General features: G+C 42.3%; 1 protein-coding gene across 1 annotated transcript in view; it reads right to left on the reverse strand.

Annotated features, from left to right (window-relative positions):
* Positions 1-10,032: 10,032 nt before the first annotated feature.
* NUP93 (nucleoporin 93) overlaps positions 10,033-21,881 on the reverse strand; it is a 160,871-nt gene continuing 149,022 nt past the window's right edge. The window contains exons 17-22 of the mRNA XM_070760494.1: positions 20,220-20,336; positions 19,048-19,166; positions 16,991-17,108; positions 14,371-14,454; positions 12,477-12,605; positions 10,033-10,294 (exon numbers count right to left, since the gene is read on the reverse strand). Coding sequence (XP_070616595.1) covers positions 10,184-10,294; positions 12,477-12,605; positions 14,371-14,454; positions 16,991-17,108; positions 19,048-19,166; positions 20,220-20,336 — 678 coding nt within the window. The 3' untranslated portion in view covers positions 10,033-10,183. The remainder of the gene's footprint in view (positions 10,295-12,476; positions 12,606-14,370; positions 14,455-16,990; positions 17,109-19,047; positions 19,167-20,219; positions 20,337-21,881) is intronic.

Consider the following 21,881-nt stretch of genomic DNA (forward strand, 5'->3'; position numbering starts at 1 on the left):
GGCCGAATTTTGATCATGGGACCACAGGGATGCTGCACGGCCATAAGTCATTTTTTTTCAGTGCCGTTCGAATGGTCACTAAATGAGTGGTTGCAAAGTCAAGGATTGCATGTAGTCAAGGAAGTCACTGGAAGCCAGAGGTGCATGTGTACACCAAGTCAATCAATGCCTGTCGGAATGATCTGTTTTTCCCGATTAATATCCCTTTCAAATTACATTTTTCAATTTTTTAAACACAACCCTTCCTTCTATGTATATTTATATTGTTATAGTTAGATTAAGATTTGATATGAATGGTTATCTTTTCTTTCCTTCCCGGGATATAAAAAGAAGTAAATTTGGAAATTTCTTTTTTTTAAGGGCAGTTACAATGAGGGTTTTTTAAAAAGTAAGAATGAATTTAAGGATATAAGAAATGTATTCTAGCACGATGGCACAATTTTGGTAGATAAACAGCAAATAGCCGCGAGAAATTGAGATAGCTAAAGGCACTTCAAATCAGGGCGAAGGAGAATACTGTATTTGAAATCCGGATGATAGGATTTGAAAAGGAGGTAATACAGGATGAATGATATGTACAGAATAAATTGGATAAATAATCAGGAAATTTGGATTAAGAATTTGACATTTGGTATTACAGTAATCCCTCGCTACTTCGCGGTTCATCTTTTGTGGATTTGCTTCTTCACGGGTTTTCAAACGGGGCTTAAATCCATTAAATCCATTGAAAATTTTAAATCCATTAAAAATCCATAAAATTCTTCTACAGCACTACTGTACTCTATTAAAGAAACTGGTAGGATTATCACATGTAGTTCCAGCTGAGAAACATTATAGAATGACTGTTTAACGCAAAGGGTGGGTTTTAAAAGTCCCAAATATTCGTTAAATACATAAAAAACTATCTTTCCTCTACTTTACGGAAATTCATTTTTCACGGGTGGTCTTGGAACGCATCCCATGCGAAAAACAAGGGATCACTGTATATTGTATTGTATTCCAATTTGAGGTATGTGAATTTGAATCTCTGTAAGGTGTGGAAAAACAATAAAAAATTATTTTAAAAACCCACCCCAAAAATCATTCCTTTCAGCCGGGGATTCCAACTTACCGCCAGTACCGGTGCTGAAGTGCACGCAGCTCGGGTGACCTGTGGGCAAGATTTGGCTTCTGTGCATGCGCAGGAAACAAATCTCGCAAGAAGACACATGGGTGCATGAGATTTTGGTGATTTTTTTTTGCTTCTGTGCATGTGTGGAAGCAAAAAAAATCACCAAAAATTGCTGAAATCTCACGCGTGTGTGCCCTCTCATGAGTTTTCACTTCCTGCGTATGCGCAGATGCCAAATGTTGCTCTGATGCGCCCGTCACCCAGAACTACGCACACAGCTCCATTTCTGCTACAGGTGTGGCATTCCCCCCCCCCCGTTCCAGTAGGAACCCAGTACTGATCCCTTTCCAATAATCAATAACCATTACATTTTAAGAAAAGTTACTCTCACTGTTACTTTTCCTGATTCGTATATGATAACAGAGTTCCAGCCAACGAGCCATGGAATGAAAGACTGAAAACATATGGAGAGGAAGATGTTCAAGCTGAAGAAAAGGAGACTGTGAGAATATATGAGAACTCGATTGGTCTAGAGCAGTGTTTCACAACCTTGGCAACTTGAAGATATTTGGACTTCAACTCCCAGAATTCCCCAGCCAGCAAATGCTGACTGGAGAATTCTGGGAGTTGAAGTCCAGATATCTTCAAGTTGCCAAGGTTGGGAAACACTGGTCTAGAGCAGTGTTTTTCAACCAGTGTGCCGCGGTACACTAGTGTGCCATGAGACAGTCAGGTGTGCGGTGGGGAAATGAAACATGGGTCCCCAAACTACGGTCCATGTGCTAGATATGGCCCGCGGAGGCCATTTATCCGGCCCACCGCCAGCCGTCTCCATCCGAACATAAATATTCTCCTCAGAATCCCTCCAGCTATCAGCAACAGGAAGAGGAGAGGCAAAGGGAATGCTCACTGACCAATCACCTTCTAGGATTCATCCCGACCACTAGCAATGAACCAATAGCAGGCTGCCTCTCATCCACACCCTAGGAAGGTCCCTGCTCAGGTTGCTACGCACTTGTCATTGTGTGACAATCCTGGTCAGGACTGGAGGTAAATGTCGCCACCACTAGATGAAGCCTCAGCCTTAGCTGGTTATGTCTATGTATAATATGTACTGTGTTAGAGTATCGTTTTGTGTCAGTTTGGTTGGTGGTGTGCTCCAGGATTTTGCAAAAAATGTGCCGCAGCTCAAAAAAGGTTGAAAATCACTGGTCTAGTGCAGGCATAGGCAAAGTTGGCTCCTCTATGACTTGTGGACTTCAACTCCCAGAATTCCTGAGCCAACCATGCTAGCTCAGGAATTCTGGGAGTTGAAGCCCAGGTGTCATAGAAGAGCCAACTCTGCCTACCCCTGGTCTAGTGGTTAAGACATCAGGATAAAACATGGGAGACGGGAAGTCCTAGGTCAGTCTTAGCCATGAAAGCCAGCTGGGTGACTGTGGGCCAATCACCAGGAGATGGGGAGCTCTAGTCCCACCTTAGACAAGAAAGCTGGTTTGGTGACTGGGCCAATCGCCAGGAGATGGTGAATTCTAGTCCTATCTTATCCATGAAAGCAAGCTAGGTGACATTGGCCTGGTTCCTATTTCTGTGTGTGTGTGTGTGTGTGTGTGTGTGTGTGTGTGTGTGTGTGGTGTGTGTGTGTGTGTGTGTGTGTCCTTCAGCCCAACCTCAAAGGGTAGTTGTTATAGGGGAAAATAGGAGGAGGAAGCCATGTTGAATATGTTCACTGCCTTCAGTTAGAGGTAAAAAAATAAAGCGGGATACAAATCAATCGATAAATGATTTCAATTTTCAAGCTCGTAGGTAAATGAAAGTAGTAAGTGAAAGCTCAGGAACAGTTTCCCATAATTATGGTGACTGTGATCTTTATTCAGAAGGAAAAAACCTCCAGATCGTAGGATCCGTACAACAGTAGGACAGTCGGATTGTAGAGAAAAGAGAAGTGAGATCGGGCACTCTGCATGAACCAAAATCAAAATCAATCTAAAAATCAGTTTGCCAGACGATGAACGCACAACCATCTGTTCTTCTCTGGCTAGGCGGCACATTTAAAGTTCTCGCCACTCAGGAAAAAGTGAGATGGAAAGAAAATCTGTTAGAAAGTCAGTTTACTTTGGCCCTTCCGACCTTTGTCCCAGAAAAGCATTGAGCCGTAGCTGCGGGCACAGCAATTTTTAAAGTTTAGGGAGGCTGCAGAGGAAATCAAGTACAGTCTCCAGGGGCTGACATTTGAGATTTCTAAATCCTTGCATTTGGGGAGGGGAGGGGGAAGACGTACACTTCTGCTGACTGATGGCTAACTGCAATTTGGCAATTCAAAACTCACCAGGCTCAAGGTTGACCCAGCCTAGCATCCTTCCAAGGTCTGTAAAATGAGGACCCAGATTGTTGGGGGCAACAGGCTGACTCAAACAACTTTAAAACAGTGTTTTAGGGCTGTAAAACAATGTAAAGTGGTATATAAGTCTAAGTGCTATTGCTATTGACCCCCCTCCTTCACTTCCATCCATCCATCCAGTATTCCTAATATGATTGGATTGCTTATTTGTACCCAGACTATCATTAAGTATTGTACCTCATGATTCTTGACAAACATATCTTTTCTTTTATGTACACTGAGAGCATCTGCTCCAAAGACAAATTCCTTGTGTGCTCAATCACACTTGGCCAATAAAGATTTCTATTCTATTTTATTCTTAATTGTTGTGGGAATCCATGGCTGACTCTGCTCACTGCCAGCAGTTTGATCCTCACCAGCTCAAGATTGACTCAGCCTTGCATCCTTCCGACGTCCGTAAAATGAGGAGCAAGAGGCTGACTCTTAGAGAGGGCTGTAAAGCACTGTGAAGTGGTATATACCACACTTTTGCTATTGCTATTTTAAGTTATTAAAATCAGGGCATGGATAGGAAGCCTGGAAGCAGGCTTTGCAAGAACAGTTCAAGGTTGGGGACCCAGAGTAACGACAGCACAGCTACTTGAAGGAGTTATTAATCATCTCCTACCTACCTGCCCAGCAGCAGTGGAAAACTTTAAAACAAGAATTAATTTTGCCTTAATGGCCCTCATAAGATCCGGGGTTGACTCACACTGTTCCTTTAGCTCCTTGGAGGAGTTTGAGCTGGTGCTCATCCTAAGCAACCTGACACAACTGTGGAGAGGATAACATGGGAGTGAAGAGCCTCACTCCGACGCTGGAGGAATGGCTGTAAATCTCATCCTACAAATACCGGCTCACAGTTGGAAAACCTGTTGGAATAATTACTCCCTATTCAAAATGCTGAATTGGGCCGACTGCTGAAGGGGAGCGATTTGCCAAGTCACTTAGCAACTTTCAAGCTTAGACAGATAATGAGCTGTTGGGGGGGGGGGGGATTGGAATCCAGGACTGCCACTCCGTTTTGCCAGCTAATGCAAAACCGAGCCAGTTTTCTGTTGGGCTGTGAAGGGTGATTAGGCAAAGGCACAATAAATGAAGTTTTATTTTTAGCTGCTGCATTGTAGTGGGTTTAAGGTTTTTGTTTGGAATCTTTGGCTCCGATTACCGCTACTGATGGCAAGGGTCTCTTCTCCTCTCCAAATTGGAAGGGTGGGGGGGAGAACAGACTTCCTCCAAAAGTGAAGTACAGGTAGAGCATTAAAAATGATGATAATCCCAAAGATGATGTGTTTGTTTCAGGTAATGCCAGGTGTCTTACCTGGGGTAAAAATAAAAGAATGGGATAGAAGACTAAACTATTGGATAGAAGAGGATAAAAGACCAGGAATAAGAGAGGCTGTACAGTTGATGAAAGCTATAGGCAACCGTTTCTTCTCTCCAGAGCAGTATTGGGTTGCTACTGGACCGGGGGGGGGGGGGGGGGGGAGGGTTGCCATCCTACGGGTACATTGGCCCAAGATTTGGCTTCTGCGCATGTGCCAGGAGCCAAATCTCACGCAAGGACGTGCGCACCACAAGATTTCAGCAATTTTCACTGATATTTTGCATGCACGGAAGCAAAAAAAAAAGCCAGCGGAAATCATTGAAATCTCGTGCTCGTATGTGTCCTTGTGTGAGATTTGGCTCCCGGTACATGTGCAGAAGCCGAATCTCATGCCGACGTGTGCAGGTGTGCACTGTGCTCCAGCTGACTGGTGGGCGCATGCACCGGAAGCGAGATCTCACGCGAAGACGCATGCATGAGCAAAATTTTGGCGGTATTTGCTGGTTTTTTTGCATGCACAGAAGCAAAAAAAAAAAATCGGCAAAGTCACTGAAACCTCATGCTCGTACGTGTCCTCCTGCGAGAGTTGGATTCTGGCACATGAACCTAAGAAGAGCCCTGCTGAATCAAGCCAAAGAATCGAGTCCAGCATTCTGTGTCACACAGTGGCCCATCAATTGTCCATGGGGATCTTGAGCAGAAAGAGAAGGCAGAACCCTCCCTTTCCCTTGACCCCCAACAAATGGGACCCAAGGGAACCCTGCCTGCCTCAACCAACATAGAGGCGGCACTTGGACATCTGTTTCAATAACCACCGATACACTTGGCATCCATGAATCTGTCTAATCTTGCCTTGAAGCTATCAAGGCTGACAGCTGTCACAACCTCTTCTGGAAGTGAATCCCATAAACCAACATGCCAGAAGCTGAATCTCGCACCCGATCATAAAACAATGTCTGTAGAGATTCTCAGCCCTGGTCATCCCAAAGGTGCTTTCTCAAAAGGCAACTGGACTTTTTTCTTGAAGATGTTTCGCTTCTCATCCAAGAGGCTTGAGCTGAAGAATTTCTTGGGTGGAAAGCGAAACGTCTTCAAGTAAAAACCAAGTCCAGTCGCAATTTGAAAAATAAAACACCTTTGGAGCAATCGTTAAGCCAACTAACTCAGAGCTTTCACTCAAAGCTCAAAGTGGCCAGGATTAAATTATCCCACTTTGGACACACTATATTGCAAAGACTCAGCTTTTTGGAGCAAGTTCTGATGTTGGGAAAGGTGGAAGGGATGAGTAGAAGACAAGCAGCAGCAAGGTAGATGGACACAAGTTAGAGCAGTTGTAGGCATCATTGGAAGACTCAAAGGATCAGGTTAGTAACAGATCACTACAAAAAAAATCTACCTATGTTGCAAAGGTGTGCTTCACATTCTGTCACTACTAGTTCGCCCAGCAATGGAGATGCGAGCATGCGCCATCAGCGCATATGTGCAATGTCAAATGTTAACAGTTTGCCATCCTGGAGTAGTAGAACCAGTAGAGGAATGGAGGGAAATGAGTTTGGGGAACCTACAAAATTTGAGTAATACAGGCTGGAATTGTAACTGGTCAATTGTTTGTGTAAAGAAAGTGTTGCTTCACCTTCCATGGGGCTGATATTAGGCAAGCATTTTGAAGAACGCCTCTGCTTTAGGGATGCAACTTTGGTTAAAATATTTCAGTTAAAATGTTTATTCCGAGATAGAACCTTTTTTAGACCACACATACATGGTAGAGCATGAATATCCTTCTGATTTTATAGCTTTATTTTCTACACATTTATTTGCAATTACGGCAACATGAAATATCCTATTTCCATTTTTCCTGCTAGTTTCCAAGTCATCGTCATAACACTTCTAAACATGACCTACCAGCAAAAGGTATTGAGTTTTTTTCAAGGAAAAAAAACAACCATATAACTTTTTGTCAAAACTCAACCACCAAAATGGTCCATATCCCATCAGTCAATCAATGATTGATTATAATGCATTTTGAAGACCAAATCTTCAACAATTCAATCCTTTGAATGTAATTTTATCTTGATTGGGATTTATATTTTTATTGTTTCAGAGATATTTTCATGTTAGGATTTTAATACTTTAATGCTGTTGATTGCCCGGAATTTGTTTCATTAAGACCAGGTTGGCAAATACAGTAAATTTAATAAATAAACAAGTACATTAAAAAAACACATGGTATTTGGCCCCAACAAAATTAGCTAAAATATATCCTAATTTAAATGTGAGTTTTTGGAAGGGTAAAAAAGAACAAAGCACCTTCTTTCAAATTTGGTGGTTATGCCCCGAAGCGAGAAAATATTGGATTAAAAATACACAACTGGTTACAAGAAATTACAAGATTAACTGCAGAATTTACCCTGGAACGCTTACTACTTGGAATATTCAAAAATTAACATAGTAAAAATATGACATATCTGATTTACACATCACCACAGCAGTAAGACTCATATACGCACAGTATTGGAAGAATCCTAACTTACTCACTAAAAGTTTAATAATTAAGAAAATTGATGATTGCGCAGAAATGGATGGATTAACTATAGAACTAAGGGGGCAAAAAGACTCAGATTATTATGATTGATATCAATGGACTGATGATAGAAGATGAAAAAAGAAAAATGAAACAAGGACGTAGAATTTTGTAAATACTGTAGATATTGTAATGCATTAATATGAAATCTATGTAAATTTGATGGTGTAGAATTGCTTAAAGATTTATTGTGATTTTTAAGATCTGAAAAATCAATAAAGAAATTTAAAATAAAAAGTACACACCTACCCAGAACCCCACCATTTTCTTTCTCACTGGTTTCCCACCCCAATTACTGTATCTAAGATGTGAAAAATCATCAGTTCTGTGGGATTTGTACTAAGTTAAGAGATCCTCTCGCTTGGGACGTATTTTTCTGAAGGAGCAGTGGAGCTTTTTTGATGCTGTTGCCTGTCCGTTCAGCAAAATCTGGACCAATCTAAACGGCCTCGACGTCTTCAGGTTCCGGAGGAGGAGGGAAGTTAATGGCCATTCTGCTTCCAGGACTCAGCGGTGACTTTGGAGCGAATGATCCACATCTCGGTGACAAGTTGTGCAAGTGGTATGATGCGACCCTGGTGTAGTGAAATAGCCGGATAGTAAGACGCACTTTTTGTCGGCCTGATTCACAACACCAGCTGCAGCAACAATACCGGATCGTCAGTCTGGAGCTTCTGACTTCTCGTCCGCTTTGAAGAACTGAGCTTGTTTCAGGATAAATCACATTAAAAAGAACCCACCCGTCCACACACATGCCCCCAAGCATTTCCTGAGGATGGTTTGATTGAACAGCTGCATAAAATCTCCCTATGCAAAGCTCCATTCCTCTCTGGGTTTTGGGGTTGGACTAGAGGACCTCCAAGGTCCTTCCAGCCATATTAATGTTGAGGAAACAGCAGAAAGATAAACGTAACTATCAGATACTAAAGCCAAGAAGCATCAGCAGGAAGATCTATTTGCACAGATCGCTTACTTTTAACCAATTACTAGTGAATAATAGAAATAAATACACCTAAAGTCCCAATATTTCCTTTCCTTCTTTCTCTTGATGCAACATAAATGCTTCAACACAGATTCCCCCTCTAATGATCTCCAAGTGAATTAATAATTATTAATAATTAATAACAACAACAACAAGGGGCTTTGGAGGTCTTCTAGTCCAACAGGGGCAGGAGATCCTACACTATAAATTGGACAGGCTGGCAGGAAATTCTCTTAAGCTGGAGTTCTACACAGTTGGGGGACAACAAGCTGAAATAAAGGTAGATCCACAGAGCCCTCCCCCCAAAAAGTCAGTTGATGGCTGTGCAATTGCCCCTTTTTTGCATGCATATATTTATTTGCAAATTATTTCTTCCTTCCCCTGAAAGGTCACTCAAAATTAGAGTTAACCTAGAAATAATCTTTCATTCTAAGAACCACGTCTCTATATTGTTGTATAGGGCTTGTATCTGGGAATAATTAATATGGCAATCAAATGAAAGTGATGCTCAGAATTACTTACATTTTTAAAATACTGATTGTTTAATAATGATATTATGCTTCTTTGTTGCAGTCTAAACTGAGGAATCCTTAGGGAAATCCACAGTGTAAGTCACAAATATTTTAAACATGCAAAGAGGCACTATAAGCTAACTTTATTCACTAATTATCTCAAATGTATAGTAGTATTTAATTTCCATTATTTACCACTAACTAATCAAATAGCATTTTTAACTTAGTAACTGTTACTAGTAACTGTTAAAGACTGTTCATTCCAGTTTTTCTCCCAACCTGATTGGAAAAGCTTTTCATTGGACATATTTATTGTTAACAGGAATTGTGTGCCATCAACTCCCAGTAACCTTGGCCAATTATTTTCAATCATACTGATGTCATAACTCTCCCCCATCCCCAGGATCATACTGAAATTCAACAACCAGCCATGAATAAATCTAGTATTATTTTCTTTAACATATGTTTTTTAAAGCAGGGGTCACCAACCTTTTGGACCTCAGGGACCACTAAATCCATAATTTTAAAGCCCTTGGACCACTAATACCAATGTTTTTAAAAGATAAATACTATCTAGTGCAATAGAACAAATGCAAATAATTTTTCAGCGGACCATCAAAATTTTCTCACGGACCACTGCTTGGTGACTGCTGTTTTAAAGAATGTAAACATAGTGGAAATTACACTCAGAAAAAACTAGGTTGAAAACATCTTCACAATGTTAGTCTTATTCAGAGGGCTTTGAGGCATCCGGGGGAAAGAAAAACGATCAAAAATTTAAGACTCTGGTTCTCCCAGATATGCTAAGGCAGCTGCTGAATTTCCACCACTCATTAATTCATAAATTACCCATTTCCTTGTAGTCCAGAGGGTTGGGCCAACCCAACGATTATATACAGTACATTACATTGGTTTGGCAACTGTCAATCACCTGGAATGGGTGCAAAACAGTCACGGGGTGGGGGGAGCTATTAATCTTCCAGGGAATAAAATAAGGACATAGCACATGCTTCCTCTGGTCATAACTTAAAGGATCTTCCCCATTTTCTTCCAAAAGAAGAGTTTGAAAAGTGAAACAAATAAATGAAAGAACGTAAGAAAAACATGCAAAATAAAACAAGGTATCAATAAAACAAATATGTAAATCCAAATAAATTTATTGTGGTTGACAAAAAGGCATTTAAAAAAAGGGGGGGGAAATGAACAAAACTTAAAATTGAGGCCCATCACCATCACCCTTTCACTGTGCTCACAAAAGAACCTCAGCCACCAGCTGGATTCCCCACCCAGCTAGTTCATGAGAACCTCCATCTGTACTAGGCGAGCGTTGGTGTCTCCCGATGTTCTGTAAGGGATCATCCCGGCGAAGGTGATGAGGGCGCGAGCTTGAGATCGGAGTTGCTAAGGGGCATCAAAAGAAGAAGAGAGAAAAAGTCAGCCAGGTCTGGAGAGGGAGAAAGGATAGCTTGGGATAGGCTCATTAGAAAGGAACAAAAAAATCTCATCTTGTAGAAGAAAGAACCTGGGGTGGAGCTTAGAGAGGGCTCAGCCAAGAATCCCTACATAGTCACAAGTGAACTAAGTCGGACTTCCCTTGAATTCCACTGATGTGTATCAAACTCCAAGCAGGGTGTCCAGGGGGAAAACATTTTGAAATGCCTTGATATTTCCCTGACATTTCCCTGTAACTTGCGATCTAGTTAATGCGCGGTCGTAGTTGACGTCATACCAAACGGCTAAGCCATGGAGAAGTATCGGTAGCTGAGGAAGCAAGTTGTTGCCACAGTTATGTTCATTTTTGCTTGAGTCTGCAAGGCAATGCAATCCGTTTTTTCTTTACATGATTTTTCCCTGACTTTTAAACATTTTAATACAGTTTGGTTTTTTTCCACTGATTTATTGGGTTTTTTCACAAATTCCCTGATAATTCCCTGATATTTCCCAAACCATCGATTTTCCTGATAATTCCCTGCTTTCCCTCTTTTCCAGGTTTGCTGGACACCCTGTCCAAACAGGTCTGGAGAGAGAAAAATAGCTTGGGATAGACTCATTACAAAGGAACAAAAAGATTTCATCTTGTAGGAGAAAGAACCTGGGGTGGAGTTTAAAGAGGGATCAGCCTAGAATCCCTACGTAATCACAAGTGAATTAAGTCTGACTTCCCTTGAATTCCATTGACCAGTATCTAATTCCAAGCAGGTCTGGAGAGAAAAAGATAGCTTGGGATAGGCTCATTAGAAAGGAACAAAAATCTTATCCTGTAGGACAGGGATGTCAAACTCACGACGTCATGTCACATATCACAGCTTCCCCCCCTCCTTTGCTAAACCAGGCATGGCCAGTGCGTGACGCATCCAGCCCACGGGCCGCAAGTTTGACAGCCCTGTTGTAAGAGAAAGAATGACAGAAACTGGGGTGGAGTTAAAAAGAGGAATCAGCCTAGAATCCCTACGTAGCCACAAGTGAACTAAGTCCAACTTCCCTTGAATTCCATCGACCTTTCTCTAACTTCAAGCAGGTGTTAATGGTTAGTTGAGAATATTTCGGTGCATAGGCACAAGTAGCAATAAACCTGTTTAACTGGACCTTCACATGTGGACCTGGTCTTTTGCACCTGACCCATCTGTATTTAACATCCACCAGAAGTAAGGACACATAGGTGGCAAGCTAACATGTCAAATGGATTTGTTTGAACCTTGTTCAAACTGAACCGAGAAGTGAAACATCTTTAAGGAAAAATAATAAAGGAAGCCCAGTTGCATCACGAAAAAGCACCTTTGGGTTAGTGCCTGTCTTTTCTGCATGGCAAGCAATATTCAAAGCACACCTCTTCTGTGGAGAAAATGCATCCACAGAAAGAAGATAGGGCTCCTCTAATCACTGGCCTCGAAATTATTCCCTAGCTATTAATTTCTAGGATAGCCTTGGGCAAATCTTTCTTGGCCTCATTCTCCTCAGCGGAAGACGTTTCTCTAATCAAGTAATTGCAAAGGTCAGCTTTGTACAGCAGTGAAAAGTACCGTATTTTTCAGAGTATAAGATGCACCTTTCCCTCCCCTAAAAGAGGCTGAAAATTTGGGTGCGTCTTATACTCTGAACATAGCTTTTCTGAAGCTTTTTTCCCCAACACTAATGAGGTACTAAATGATCTTCCCAGCTCTTCCCAGCTTGCAGGGTTGTTTTCATTGCTACCCCCTCCGAAAAAGGTTTTTTCAGAGCTAACAAGGTGCTATCAATCTTCCTGGCTTGCAGGATTATTTTCATTGCTACTCCAAAGAAGTCTTTTTTACAGTCCTAAGTCTTTGCAAGCTTGTTTTCATTGCTACTCACTCCAAAGATGATTTTTTTTTCAGCCCTAACCAGGGGATAAAATAATGTGCTGAAGCTGACCAGACTAAGGATGCTACTAGCCAGATGAATACCTGGTAGGTAGATTTCCCTCCTATTTTCCTCCTCCAAAACTAAGATCCATCTTATACTCAAGAAAAACTATGGGAGACTTTTTTATAATTACTACTGTGAAGATGGTCACTGCTGAGCTGAAAAGTTGACCTTGTCTCCGAAGGAAGAAAAAAAATCTTACCGAATCTCGGTCCTCAATGACCCGGGTGGGCCTAGCAGGCGTGGCTGGGCTGGCACATTTCAACCTCTTATACTGGGTAAACAAGATATTCATCGTGGCAAGGAGCACCTCTGACAAATTGTGCCTGATCTAAGATAAATAAAAGGGGAATAAAAGACAAGCAGAATGAAAGTGAAAGAGAGAGAGAGAGAGAGACGAAGGCCATACTGGTTTGATCCTAGAAAGCTTGTTGAAGTGGACTTCAAATTGTTCTCCAGGTTTCCTTTGGTGGCAACTATTTTGGGAATGGAGGATTTGTTTGTGGGAGGTTCTGAGTTATAATTGATGGGGGGGGGAGCGGGGGAAGTGTCAACTTGTGAGCTTCAGATGGCCTCCCTGAGATCACGCCAATTCCAGCCTCCTATTTCTTTTCTCCCCTTAATAAAGCAAGTTCTCACAAAGGCACAGGATTGCGATTTTCTGGCCCAATTTTGGTCTGTTACGTGCAGGGGTGGATTGCTATCACCGCCCGCTACCAGCGTGCTGCGTGTGCAACTTCAGTTGTATTGCATGCACGTACAAAAAATACAAAAAAGTGAAGAAAAACAATGGCGGCACCAATAGGACTCGCATCGGTAGCGGTTGCTCGTAAATTGTGCAATCTGGCGGCTGCTACCTCTACTGGACTAAGTAGCAACCCACTACTGGTTACGGGGCTTTAAGAACAAGAATAGAAGCAGTATGCATTCATTCACGTTCCCCAAAAAAACAGTGAAAGAGGGGGAAAAAGATGAAACATTCAAACAAACTATCAGCCTCCTTGCTTGCTTCGGCTGCCATAGAAACAGGGAGGAGGTAGGAAGGTGGGGGGAAGATGCGCTGGAGATGTCTCCTTAGGTGCCTGAGAGGGCCCCGTTTATCACCGGCTCAAGGTCAAACGGTTTCTGCTCGCCAGATGTGAAGGCTACACAATATGTGCCCACTTGATATCTGGAGAGGGGGGCGCTCTGGGATTGGAAGGCCAGCCTGGGTCTTTGAGGGGAGGGATTTGGGATTACTTAAGGGGCCTACCTAAGTGCACTAGTGTGCCTTTCATCCCCTGTCCAATTGTCTTTCTTTATCTCATCTATCATATATATTTTCTTCCTTTCATATATCTTCTCCTCTATTTTTACATATTATCTTTATACCTATTACTTCATGTCTATTCTCTTCCATATGTATTGTGTATTGGACAAATGAATAAATAAATAAAATAAATAAATTACTTTCTATATGTATTTTCCGCCACATTTTGCCTCAGATCTTGCTTTTTTAACTTGTCGCTATCAGTTCTTATTTAGTAAAAGAACTTTTCTTTAACAACATGGAGTCGGGGGATCTTTCTCTCCTGGATTTTGAACGGAGGCACATCTGACATTAAGCAAGGTCTACTGTATTAGCCAACCTGGAGAAAACCTCCTACCGAGGGGGCTAAAACATATGTCTAGCCCAGGCAGTGATCAGGAGGACCAGGAAGTGGCTGGGTCCACACACACAGAGGCTTCAGTGAGGCCTATGCACATGGGGGGGGGGGGGGGGGCGCAGCAGCACGGGGAGGGGCTGTGCATGTGTGGGGGGAGGGCATGGGTGTGGTCATGCAAAATAGTGGGCACGCACACACCTTTTTGGCACGCGGACCAAAAAAAAGGCTCGCCATCACTGGCCTAGAATATTTCTGGAATTGCAATGGGACATTGCCGGTACGATCAGAACAACTGATTTGAGCCTGGCGATGTTTCAGATTCAAAGTCTTGCTGTTTAAGTAATAAAACTAGGCAGAAGGAGCAGTCGTCATTTCCACAGTCCGAGACCCCCAATGTTATGCCCGACTCAGACATAGAAGAGGAAGAGGAAGAAAGTGCTACGGGCTTACTTCATCGCTGAAATGCCTGAAGGCTGCGACTCGTTCTTCTACGTATTCTTGACTCAGTGGGACTAATTTTAGCTGTTCGATGATCTGCAGTGAAAGATGGTATGATCAATACACATAGAAAGAACAACACACTAACGGGTATAAAACCCACTTCTCCATTCACCTCTATTTACATATTTAACTTCTAGGCTGCCCATCTGGCCTAGAGGTATCTCTAGGTGGCTTGCAACCAATAAAAACATCAGGATAAAACATTTTATAGACAGATTAATAATGTTCTATTCGGTAATCCAAAAAATGCTTTTTTCAGGAGGCAACTGGATTTTCTTGTTTTTTTCTCTTTTGAGGACATTTCACTTCTCATCCAAGAAGCTTCTTCCGCTCTGGCAGGATAGTGGGGAATGGAAGGATTGATATTCCTTGAAGACAGCTGGTCATTTGCATCCTTTTAGAGGGTTGTTGAAGCACTTTTATGTCCCATATTAGATTTGTATTATATTGTATTGTTATTGTGAGCCACCCTGAGTCTTCGGAGAGGGGTGGCATACAAATCTAATTAATAATCAATAATTAATAATCAATACAACAATTAATAATCAATAAATAATAAATAATTATTATAATAATAATAACAAAACAACAACAACAACAACAATAATATTACTTGGAGGTTTATCTGTGTCCTCAGGTGGGGAATGGAAGGATTTATATTCCTTGCAGAATGTAATTTACAATTCTTCCATTCCTCACTATCCTGTCAGAGCCGAAGAAGCTTCTTGGATGAGAAGTGAAACATCCTCAAACAAAAACCAGAAAGTCCAGTTGCCGCTTGAAAAAAGCGCTTTTGGGACAACCAGGGCAGACTAGATGGACCATGAGGTCTTTTTCTGCCGTCAGACTTCTATGTTTCTATGTTTCTAACCATGACCTGGATCAATGTTTCCCAACCTTGGCAACTTGAAGATATCTGGACTTCAATTCCCAGAATTCTGGGAGTTGAAATCCAAATATCTTCAAGTAGCCAAGGTTGGGAAACACTGACCTGGATGACCCAGAACTGGGAAGGCGAACCTATGGCACACCTCCCACAGGTGACACGCGTATCGGAAGGCATGCAAGATGTTGCCCCAGGGCAGCTGATTTTCGGCCTTGGGGAAGGCTGTTTCAATGTCTGGATGCTTCAGGGAAGCTGAAAAACCGCCCAATGGACAAACCGGAAGTTTAGAAAATGCACTTCCAATTTGCCTGTTGCCCTGTTTTTTGCACTCCGGAGGGTTCAGGGGAGCTTCCTGAAGCCCTGGAGTGCAAAAAACAGGGCAACAGGCAAATTGGAAGTGCATTTTCTAAACTTCCGGTTTGCCCGTTGCGCTGTTTCTTCATGCCCCAGGCTTCAGTGAGGCCTGTCTGTATGCGCAGGGATGGGGGGATTGTGTGCATGCATGGGGGCAGCGCAGGGGGATTGTGCATGCGCTGGGGGAAGGAAGAGGTGTGGGCACATGCATGCATGCTAGCACACTCACACACACACACGCTTTTGGCACCTGAACCAAAAAAGGTTTGCCCTCACTGACCTACAACCTCTACAAACCCCTATTCAATAACTACAGATCCAGTTTAAAGCAAGGATCGTTACCCCAGGACGTCCCTGAGATCCACCGGCTACTTCTCTAGTTTACTGTTGCTAGGACTGGCCTTGCGGGGTGGCATGACCTGAGCCTGTTGGTTTTGACTACAACTGGAATGAGCAGGAGTCGGAAACGGGAACATTTGCTGTAAATACATCTCTCCAGACTGTAAATAATTGTTGCTCTCCGAGCTGTTGACTGGCTCTTGGTTCAGAGCAGGAATAGGGCAATAGTCAATCCCCATCTCAGTGGCCTCTGTAACCTCCCAAATTATGCCAATGGGAATGTACAAAATGTGTAATGTAGTGTGGTTAAAGAGGGAGGGAAAGCCCTACATTGCAAAACTAACTACTGTGTGTGTTGAGCAGGAAAGAGGCAATCACAAGCAATACACAGAAAGACAGATGAGAGAGAGAGAGACTAGTAGAGTCACCATGATGTTATGACTATTTCACGTCAGTCTTAAATACCGGTATATGAAATATTGTAATGTAAAACTTTGCTGTGGTTTCCTTGTTTTTGTTTATTTGGTCGCTGAATCCTCTGCAAATTTTTTAAAAAATCATTTTTCCTGTGTTCTACATTTAGCTGACTCCAAATACTATATAACATTCTCCAATCTGTAACTTAAGTTTCAAAACTGAGAAATAAACTAGGCAAAAATCAGGACAAACCTGTCGATTGCAAAATCCAATTAAAGCTAAAAAAAAATTGCAATGCCCTCCTATCCAAATCAAGAATCATTTTTAAAAAGGTTGAATTAAAACACAAATTATGCAGAGGAATTGTCGTAATTCTGCCAACATCCACCACCATTTAATGCCATGTTGATGTTATTTGGTCCACTTGGATGGGCTGCTTCAGTTGAGATCAAAACAAGAAGAGTTAACAAGTGGCCAGTGTAAAATTCAGTCAAATTCAGTAAAGCGTTAAGACTCAAAATCAACTATAGTTGTAGAGTTTCAGAGAGGGGGGGAAAGGGTGAGGAAGCTTACATCAAAGGCCCTGTCAATATGCCCAGCGTGATACTCATCAAAAAAAGTGATCAGGTCTAACAGAAGGTAGAACGTTGAGTCCACCGGCTTCTTGGTACTTATTCCTTGGGCTTTATATCTGCAACAAATAGAAAGTGGGTGTGTCATCAAAACTTTGGGAAGAGCTCACAATTAGACATTTATTCATTCGTATCCCGCCATTTACAGGGTATCCTCGGCTTACAACGACTACTGAGACCAATATTAACGTTGCTAAACAAGACATTTGTCAAGCGAGGTTTGCCCCACTTTACAACTGTTCTCGCCAGAGTTGTTAAGTGAACTGCTGCAATGGTTAAGTTAGCAATAGTGGTTTCTGGATCCCCCACTGACTCTGCTTGTTGGACGGTCGTGTGCCGTGACGCCCCCCTCCCCCCAGGATTCGAAAAACTGTCATAAATGTGAATCAGGTGCCAAGCATCTGAATTTTTGACATGTGACCATGGGGATGGTACAACGTTCATAAACGTGGAAAATTGTCATAAGCCACTTTTTTTCAGTCCAGTTGTAACCTGTAAGGGATGCGGAGGCTCAGGGTCGATAAGAAAGGTCGGCAGTTTGGCAGTTCGAATCCCTAGCGCTGTGTAATAGGGTGAGCTCCCGTTACTTGTCCCTAGCAATTCAAAAGCACTTTAAAAGCAGGTAGACAAATAAGGACCATCTTTGGTGGGAAGGTAACAGCGCTCTATGTGTCTTTGGTGTTTAGTCATGCCGGCCACATGACCATGGAGAACATCTTTGGACAGTGCTGGCTCTTCAGCTTTGGAAAAATAGCTTGACCCCCCTCCTCTCTGTGGCAGCCCCTCAAATATTGGAAGACTGCTATCCTGTCTCCCCTGGCCCTTCTTTTCATTAAACTGGCCATGCCCAGTTTCTGCAACCATTCATCGTATGTTTTAGCCTCCTGTCCCCTCATCATCCTGGTTGCTCTTCTCTGCGCTCTTTCTAGAGTTTCAAAGTCCTTTTTTGTAGTGTGGTGACCAAAACTGGATGCAGTACTCTAGGTGTGGTCTTACTAAAGCTTTATGATAATAGTAGCTCTCTTGATATTGATTGTATCCCTCTGTTAATGCTATTCAGGATTGCGTTTGGCTTTTTTGGCTGCCGGATGCTTGGCAACTGATTCATCCTTATGACGGTTGCAGTGTCCTGGGAATTGGACAGCTTGGAAATTTAACAAAAAAAAAAAGAAGAAGCAAAGCAAATGATGTACAGGGTTCCCTCGATTTTCACGGGTTCGAACTTCGCGGAAAGTCTATACCACGGTTTTTCAAAAATATTAATTAAAAAATACTTTGTGGTTTTCCCCCCTATACCACGTTTTTTCCTGCCCGATGATGTCATATATCATCACCAAACTTTCGTCCACCTTTAATAAACATTTTTTTAAAATAAATTTTAATAAATAAACATGGTGAATAATAATCTAAATGGTTGCTAAGGGAATGGGAAATTGCAATTTAGGGGTTTAAAGTGTTAAGGGAAGGCTTGTGTTATTGTTCATAGCCAAAAATGGTGTATTTACTTCCGCATCTCTACTTCGCGGAAATTTGACTTTCGCGGGCGGTCTCGGAACGCATCCCCCGCGAAAATCGAGGGAACACTGTAATTCCCTTTTGCAACTTTTTCACAGGCAAAGCCCATGGGGAATCCAGATTCACTTAACAACTATGTCAGTAACTTATCAACAACAGTGATTCACTTAACGAAAGTTATAACATGGGGCAACGGTCATTTGACGAACGTCTCACTTAACAATAGAAATGTTGGGCTCAATTTGTGGCTGTAATTGTGTCGAGAATTACTTGTATGGCCCACAGGCCAGCTAGGGGAGCCTCGTTAGTCCCATACCTAAAACGCAGCAGCATATCTGCTATTTTGACTCTGCGCTGGCTGCATAATCCAAGGCTTCTGCCCAAAGCTTGAATGGACAAGGTCAGAGAGGAAACTTGGCCGATCTGGCACGGGCAGGAATTCTCAAACCACCCCACCCCTCCAGCCCCAGGCCAGGCGCTTACCTCTCTGCAATGGCATGTGCCATGTTCTTCAGCCTTTCCTTGTTCGACTGGGGAGCGCTGACCTGAGGCACCACAGGGCTCAGCAACTTGTTCATCAGCTCCAGGACTTTGTCGGGGTTCTGAAGGAGGCACAAAGAGAGAAAGGAGGCATTGCAGGATGGAGTCAGGAGGCCTTTTCGGAAAGAAATCGGGGGGTGGGTGGGGTGGGATGAAAGTGGAGAAGGGGGGGGGCGGGTTTCAGGGACAAGAGCCCAGGAACTTTCTTGGTGAAACCGAGATTGATTAATTGACTGACTGACTGACTGACTGACTGACTGACTGACTGACTGACTGACTGACTGACTGACTGACTGACTGACTGACTGACTGACTGACTGACTGACTGACTGACTTACTTACTTACTTACTTACTTACTTACTTACTTACTTACTGGATTTGTATGCCGCCCCTCTCCGGAGACACGGGGCGGCTAACAGCAATAATAAAACAGCATATAATAATAATCCAATACTAAAAACAGTTAAAAACCCATTATTATAAAAACCAAACATACATACAGACATACCATGCATAAAATTGTAAGGCCTAGGGGGAAAGAGTATCTCAATTCCCCCATGCCTGGCGGCAGAGGTGGGTTTTAAGCAGCTTATGAAAGGCAAGGAGGGTGGGGGCAATTCTAATCTCTGGGGGGAGTTGGTTCCAGAGGGCCGGGGCCACCACAGAGAAGGCTCTTTCCCTGGGTCCCGCCAAGCGACATTGTTTAGTTGACGGGACCCGGAGAAGACCCACTCTGTGGGACCTAACTGGTCGCTGGGATTCGTGAGATTGGCGGCAGACGGCACAGTCCGCAAAAAGCTTAAGGGAAGCCTCGTGTTTTACATCTTGCGACCAATTAAAAACCAGATATGATTGTGAGAATGTATGCGTTTCAGTGGGGTTTTCTAATTAATGTTTTTATATTGTTCTAAGAATTGCTATTGCTATCTCCCACAACCTCCGAAGGCAACTTCTGTTCCATGGATCGACTGCTCTCACTGTCAGAAAATTCCTCCTTATTTCTAGGTTGAATCTCTCCTTGATCAGTCAAGTGCTATTGCCTTTTATTATTTTTACAAATACTGTAACATGAAGTCAATGAACATGCCCAACATATCTTGGAAACTCCACTTACCTTGGCAAGGTCATAAAGTTTGGCAGCTTCTTCAAACAACCCTTTGCTTTCTGCCACCGAGGCCACCTTATTAATAATTGGTTTGGTGTCTCCAGTGAACTTGTCAATAACTCCAGGCTGATGAAAGATGACGATTTTTTTAACAAAGTGAGATAAAATATTTGGAAAGCCAAATAGTGTCAGGTCCAGCTCAAGAGTGATATAGAACAATACAGTCAGTTATTTATTAGCGCACACCATATAGACCAGGGGTCTCAAACTCGCGGCCCACGGGCCAACTGCGGCCCTCGGGACAATAGTTTGCGGCCCCCACTTCAATATCAAAGTTTAATGTTAGTGCGGCCCAAGTTTGATACAAATGGCACTTTTCAGTGTTGTGTGTGGAGCTGAATGTGGTTTCTTCAGTCTTCTATATCTGTATTATTATTATTATTATCATCATCATCATTTTCATTTTATTTATTTATTACTGATTTATTTATTTTTCAAATTCTTATGAATTTGTTAATTTTTATTTATTTATTATTTATTTATTGATTGATTGATTGATTGATTTGATTTGATTTGTATGCCGCCCCTCTCCGCAGACTCGGGGTGGCTCACAGCAGTGATAATTTTTATTGATGATTTTTATTTTTTAACACAAAGTAAGATGAAAAAATAAAGACATTTGATAACACTGGAATGTTTTTGCAAGAGCTTTTCTTATGGAAAACCAGTCTCAGTCTCACCCAGACTCTACCTCCAGCGGCCCCCAGGTAAATTGCGTTTGAGACCCCTGATATAGACAGAATCTTGGCAGACTAAACTTTGGCTGCTCTCACCCAAATGGATATACCCTGGGATATTCTAGGGAGTGGCTTTCCATATTCTCTTCTTCTGTCTCTGATCCAGTTCTGGGCTTTGCTGCCTCCTGTCTGCCCCCTCCCCATTTCTTGGAATGTGCTTCCTCTTTCAGGGAAAGTGGGGGTCCCCAACCCCCAGTCTGGGAACTGGCATCACTCCAGGAGGACTTGCAGAATCCAGAAAGTACACAAAACCACTACCACCCCAAGTCCATGGAGCCCAAAATTTTGGGGGCCAATGCTATAGTCCATCATGCAGCCCCCTACTTCATAGATTACACCATTACACAGGGTGACCAATTCCTCAACCAGTTCTTCAATTATAATTTTTTTCTATAGCATGGTGGTGATTCAGGTACACCTATTTTTTTTAAAAAATTCTTTCATCTCTTATTTATAGGTTGTGCACACAGCTAGATATGATTGCAATTAAGATGATTGCAGATGCTAAGTCAATAATTATGACCTATCCAATCAAAATTACGGAGCAAGTATAAAATAAAGATGTGAATCTCTGATTTACAAGTCTCTAGGTTCCAGAAATAATAGATAACATTGAAGTTAAATAAAATGAGTTCCTGATTAAAGTGTTCACATAGGAAGTCTAACAACTTCAGCTGACATTTGAAGAGGGCTGCAAAAGCACTGTAAAGCGATATATAAGTCTAAGTGCTACTGCTAATGCATCTGCCATGTTGCAGAAAAAAACCTCATTTATATATCTTAAGATGTCTGCTCCTTCTTGCTGCAGCAGAGTTGATAAATTCTTGAGCTTTTCACTGATTCACCTGAATGCTGGCTTTGTGCAAATCGCTCT

Source organism: Erythrolamprus reginae, chromosome 9 (genome assembly GCF_031021105.1).
Source record: "Erythrolamprus reginae isolate rEryReg1 chromosome 9, rEryReg1.hap1, whole genome shotgun sequence".
Classification (NCBI taxonomy): domain Eukaryota; kingdom Metazoa; phylum Chordata; class Lepidosauria; order Squamata; family Dipsadidae; genus Erythrolamprus; species Erythrolamprus reginae.